Raw genomic sequence first — 6,394 nt, 5'->3', positions numbered from 1 at the left:
ATAATCCATAAAATGCAGACACTTTGGGGAAATTGTGCATTTAAATCACATAAATATCTTTTAACAAACATTTATTTTCTTGATTGTAATCAACTTACTCCAATCTTTTGGTTTTTGTTGTTCTCAATATGTTACACCTAAACACGATCGGTTTTCTTAAACGTCCTAATATAGGCTATTTGATTCAAGAAGATGTTTGGTTTAACTATCCATTTCCTCTTATGTTGAAGATTTAAACTTTTACTGTTAAACTCGTGTTATTGGTCTTCATTCAGCCACGGTTTTAAACAGCGCATCATCGCAGCATCTTTCTTTCCAGCAGGCCAGGAGCGCTTGTGGGCGCGGCCTTTTCCAAAAAAAACCCCGCATGATTGGTCGAGGAGTCCAGAGGGAGGTAGTGATGCTCCACCAATGAAGTGGAGTCTGCACGTCAGAGGCTGTGATATAGGAGGTGGAGGCAGCAGCATCTTTATTACAGGAGTCTGTGAGGAGGCAGCAGAGCTGCAGGAACCCGGGAGTTACCTCTCCTTCTCTTTTCGGTGTCCTAAATAACAAACCTGAGTCCACGTGCGACTCAATCACGACTACTTTTCTCAAATTTTGTCCCCGAGCGGCTAATTTTTTCCTCTCTGAGGCGTTTCTTTTTAGAAAATAACCAACACGGAGCCGATCGAGGACGACGGACAACGACCCTCCCTAACTTCTGCAATCATGATGTCGATGAACAGCAAGCAGCCTTTCAGTATGCACCCCATACTGCACGAACCAAAATACACCCCGCTGCACTCCAGCTCTGAGGCCATCCGCAGGGCCTGCCTGCCCACGCCGTCGGTGAGTCCACTTAAATACAAAAATGCTTCAGTACTGTTTGTTCCTCCTTTCAGCTGAGGACAGGTCTCCTCGAATTATGCACAGTAAAATATCCAGACGAAAAGTGAGAAAGGAGAACGAACATTTGAATTAATAATATGTTTGGCTCGCAAATGTGGCATCTTCTGAGAGAAACACGCTTTTGGAATTTAAGAAATGTGGTTTAAACCAAGGCGCACTGACAGTGGATTCATGGGCATAAATCCTGCTGAGTAAGTTTTGAATATCTCACCTTAACTTCAGAATTGTTTTACGGTTATTTTGATGCATTTTTTCTTATTTAAAAATAGATTCTGCATTGGTTTCTTTGTCGTTAAACATTCAGACACCTGAAAGAGCAGGGGAATGAAACCATCCAGTTTTTATAACTGTGGTTAATACATTTACCTATGCCAGAAAATTGTAGAAATACAACACTATTAAAATATGTAACATTAGTGAAGATTTGAATATGAAAGAGGTAAAAGAAGCACCAGTGGAATAAGAAGAGCTTCTCAAAACAACAGATTGTGGTTAAAAGTCTGTGCATAAAGACGCACCAAGCTACTTCGGAGGAGACCCTCATCGTCGGTGTAACCTCTGCTGAAAGAGAGAGTAGATAAAAGATGGAGGAGGCAGCGTGGATTCTCTGAGCGCGTTATCTCATATTGTCCCATTCATATTCAAACTCACACTCGTCTCATTTCATTGTCCGCAGAAATTATTCAGGAGATCGTAAATATTAATTTTAAATGAATATCCATCCACGCTGACACACTTTCCAGACATTGTTGGGCCGAGCAGCTGATGTCCAAGTTGCATTGAATTTCCTTTTTTAAGAAGTTGGAGAAAGTTGCACGAATACATTTATATTCTTGTATGTGGAAGCTGTGTCAAGGCTCAACAAGGATGTACGTAATTCGAAATTTCACCACATAGTAACTTATCCCATATTTTAAAAGCTGTCTGATGCAGTTCGCAAACAGCACAATTCATCAAGTTATGGATATAATGACAATACATTTTATTTATAACGCACTTTTCATTCCGAGAAATCTCAGAGTGCTATTTTTTAATGTGCATCTCGTTTTTTTTCGTATTTTCTTCCTTCCTAATTTTAAATTTTAATAAAGCAAAAAATAAAATACTTTCTTTATAATCAATATATTTTAACATCGATTATTCTTGTAATAAAACAAAGGGAAACTGGAGAGAATTTATAAAGAGGAAGGTTGCGATTCTTTACGACGCAGTAGGGAGATCAAACTGACTATGACTTCATAGGGACTGAATGCTGGTTTTTGTCCATCCTCCTCCTCTAACCGGTCTCTCCCTGCTCCTCCCGCAGCTCCAGGGGAACATCTTCGCGGGCTTCGATGAGACTCTCCTGCAGAGGGCCGAGGCCCTGGCTGCGGTGGACATTGTGGCCCAGAAGAGCCATCCGTTCAAACCGGACGCGACATACCACACCATGACTACCATGACCAGCATGACCTGCACCCCCACCTCCTCTTCTGCGCACCTGCACCACCCCTCCGTGCTCACCTCCCACCACCACCCTGCGCACCACCAGCCATCTCAGGGCCTGGATGGAGACCTGCTGGACCACCTCACACCGGGCATCTCTCTGGGAGGCATGCCGGGCTCGGACGTCTGTTCCACGGCCTCACACACAGCCCACGCTGCCCACATGTCAGCCATCAACCACATGCAGCACCACCACCACCAACAGTCCATGAACATGCACCCGCACACGCTGAGCTCCCACAGCTCTCTGGGGGGTGGTATAGGAGACTCGGAACCGGATCCACGAGAGCTGGAGTCTTTCGCTGAGAGGTTCAAACAAAGGCGGATCAAACTCGGTGTGACTCAGGCGGACGTGGGCGCGGCCCTCGCCAACCTGAAGATCCCCGGAGTGGGGTGTCTGAGCCAGAGCACCATCTGTAGGTTCGAGTCCCTGACGCTGTCCCACAACAACATGGTGGCCCTGAAACCTATCCTGGAGGCCTGGTTGGAGGAGGCAGAGCGGGCGCAGAGGGAGAAGATGGCCAAGCCGGAGATCTTCAACGGGGGCGACAAAAAGAGGAAACGGACATCTATCGCGGCCCCGGAGAAGCGCTCCCTGGAGGCCTATTTCGCTGTGCAGCCGAGGCCCTCCTCGGAGAAGATCGCTGCCATCGCGGAGAAACTGGACCTGAAAAAGAACGTGGTCCGGGTTTGGTTTTGCAATCAGAGGCAAAAGCAGAAACGAATGAAGTTTTCTGCGACACACTAAGACCCGCAGAGGAAACTCTGCCTCGTTTACAAAAAGACAAATCAGAGACAAGCTGCTGCTGCGCATTGTCAGAAAAAAACACGGTACCTTCAGCTGGAGCTGGACCTTCATCACTTCACCGGGCATTCAAACGCTCTTCCCCCGACCAGAATAAGATTATAATCCCGTGATTTCTGCCTCTAAAAATCACCAAAATTAAGATGAAGCGGAAAACTTGGACTCTGTCATCGCATTGGCTAAATTTGTTATTTATTACATCAGAATTAGATTTTTTCTGGACTTTTGTATGAACATCCTCTTTGCACAAGTTCCTGAATCCCGGTTTTCGCTGAAAGTATTTCACCTAGAGAAAAAAAAAACTGGGGTTTGACCAGTGCGCCAGAATTGCGCTTTGCCTCCTTCCACGGCCTGGAAGTGCTCGGATGTTGGACACCGGATCCATCAGTGTACCTGTTTTTATTCTGACAGTGGAGACGGAGCACCGGGACTGGGAGAAAGACTGAGACCCTGTCCAAAAACCTGAGACTCAAATCTTGACGCTTCTCCACAGAGCTGAGGCCGATTCTCTCTGAGACATGGAAGAACAGCGCTCCGTCTCATCCGTTCTTATGGCAATTATTGTACAAAAATAAGCATAATAATGACGGAGACCGAGGGATGGTTTTCCTCATTGTCCGAATAGCTTTTTTATATTTATCATTGTACATATTTGTGAATATGTTGCACCTCCGTGTGTGGAAAGCTCATTGAAATGTATTGTCTTTTCTCCCAGGTGTTTAGTTAGTTTTTTAGGGAGCGGATCGAGCAAAAGAAAAAAAAAAAGAACTCGATCTGTGTCTAATTCCTGAGGCACAACATCTCCTGTAATCCATTGCATGGTTTACTCGTTAAAGGGGGAGAGGGGTGTCCAAAAAATAACCCCCCAAAATGAATGCATTGCAATAAGAAGATAGGCACACAAACACACACAAACACAGGCACGGACACACATTCACACGGTATAGCTGTGTGGCTACCTCATTACGCAAGTGTTGGCACGTTCATGGTGATTTTAAAACACACGCGCACACACCCACACACACACACACACACACTCGAAAAAGTGGAGTAGGGTCATTTTTGGGTTGATTTTTCAGGTTTTTTGTGTTCTTTTCCACAGTTTCATGGTGAATTAGGCCTAGAAGACTCACTGATGTGTAAACCTGTTGTATGTTCACTGCAATGATGCTCTGACAATCAGATTATTATTATTATTATTATTATTATTATTATTATTATTATTATTATTATTATTATTATTATTATTATCATTATTATGAATGGTCACTGACACCTTTGTGGAGCGCACTTTGTAGATATTCTGATGAAGGACGATGGTCAGCCTTATTTAAACCTGCTTTTCCAACATTAACACTTAAACTCGTTTAGATGTTTTGTTTTCTTTACATTGCCTTTATCTATTTATTTATTTACTTGATCTTTATTTATTTTGGAGGAGAAAAAAAATCATATTTCATTTGTGAAAGTGTGCTTTAAATGTGTCTGTGTAAGCGACAGAAGCTGAAATAAACCGTGCACGTTTTACTTCTTCCTCTGACAGACTCTCTTTGGGGGAAAAACTGAAACATTATTTATTTTACATTCTAAAATTTTACGCACGCCTTACGCCATCTTTAAATGCGCGTGTCATTAGTGTGATCAGCTTTTCATGAGATGCTCTGTGTTTGCAGACAGAGGTGTTAGAAGCATTTTTCAAAAGATAGATTTAATGGACCGCTGCAATTTGAGCTCTGAGCAGCAGCATGCGTGTGCGCGCGTCCTGGGTATGTATGCAGGGAGGTGGAGGAAGAGGAGGGCAGCTGCTGCTCTGAAACAGGAGAAGCCTGGAGGTGAAGGAGGTCCGTCTGAAAGCTGCTTCCCAGCGGTGATGAATAGGATTTGATACTTGAGTGACTCTCGTATTGATCAGCTTTGCCGGCTCTGAGGAGAACACACGGCTCTATCACATCGAGGAGGAGCCTCTCAGATCTGATGCTTTAGTTCAGAACAAACGTTTCTGTGAGGGTGAGAAACAACTGTCAAACCTTAAGAGGGAGGTGCAGAGACAGAGAGGCTGATTCTGGGGGGTTAGAAAGCGTAAAGTAAAAAGTAACTCAGATTCAACAACTTATAAAAGCATTCATTCTGCCCTTTGACCCTTGCTGTTCCAAGCTGTTTAAACTTCTTCCAAAAAAGGGGCCACATCTGACTTTGTAAAAATGACTAACAACTAGCACCTCTTACTAGATTTCTGGGACAAACCAGTCACTAAGTGTGGTCAAACCTCTCTGTGTCTTCATTACGGACTTCAAACCTCACCTGTCCCTCAAATGTCTCTTGATGCCACATGATAAGTGGTCAGTTTTCTGCAGAGTAAACATCAGAAAACTCTCCTTCTTTTCAAGGAAAATGTTCTCCATTAGGGGGCGATGTGGGGAAAATATGTCAGGCTCCTTTGGTGGCAGGATCAGGATTTTTATTAGGGTTTTTTTCATGATGTTTTTCAGAATATTTTGACCTGCATACAACATTTTTGGCCCCAAATATTCCTCATTCTCTATTCTGAACTAGCTTGTGCTTCATACAAGTAGTCTGTGCAAAGTCCATACAAAGTTTAGTGAAACACACTTTTTTGTGACCTTAACAGAAAATGTAAATGTGCTCATGGTTAAGAACATGATTCATTTCATATTTAACCCCCATGAAGAAAACAGACAATATCTAAACAATCAATTTTCTGCTTTTCTGTCTGAATAATGTTCAAGCACAGCCCGAAAGCACCAGAGAATGAGTGCGGTGAAGCAGAAATCCAGATACACTTTTCTTATTTTTGTTTTAAAGTTTCAAATTTGCAGAATCACTTTGAAAAACAAATAAATAAATAAAACAGCATGATGTTTACCCAACAGTATCAAGTGTTTATACCTGCAAAAACAATCTCCTTATGCAACTTTTAAACCTTGTTTTTACAATAATGTGTGTTTTTTCAGGTTCACGTCTGCATTCACTCGTTAATGAAGAGTTAGAATAACCCTCTGCAGCCTAATGACATTTCTGACGGATGAGACACAAATCTGCAGCTCAGCTCTCGTGCAATTAGAAGATCAAGAGAGCAACAACAAATAAGCTTGGTTTTACATTTCAAAGCTGCGTATTGTTGGTGGAAGAAATATGCTTTTGGAATGATTATGAGTGGTCCGAACGTGGTTATGAAACCTTGAAATACATATT

General features: G+C 42.9%; 1 protein-coding gene across 1 annotated transcript; it reads left to right on the top strand.

Moving 5' to 3' along the window:
- The first annotated feature begins 490 nt into the window (after positions 1–490).
- pou4f4 (POU class 4 homeobox 4) lies at positions 491–4,673 on the top strand. The gene is made up of 2 exons (XM_074672218.1): positions 491–831; positions 2,198–4,673. The coding sequence occupies exons 1-2, from the start codon at positions 712–714 to the stop codon at positions 3,122–3,124; spliced, it is 1,047 nt and encodes a 348-aa protein (XP_074528319.1). The 5' UTR covers positions 491–711; the 3' UTR covers positions 3,125–4,673.
- The last annotated feature ends 1,721 nt before the right edge of the window (positions 4,674–6,394 follow it).

Source organism: Halichoeres trimaculatus, unplaced genomic scaffold, assembly GCF_033239565.1.
Source record: "Halichoeres trimaculatus isolate MK-OKI-2021-1 unplaced genomic scaffold, fHalTri1.1 fHalTri1_scaffold_6, whole genome shotgun sequence".
Taxonomy (NCBI): Eukaryota; Metazoa; Chordata; class Actinopteri; order Labriformes; family Labridae; genus Halichoeres; species Halichoeres trimaculatus.
Note: the sequence above shows the minus strand (reverse complement) of the source record. Positions and strands in the feature narration are given on the sequence as shown.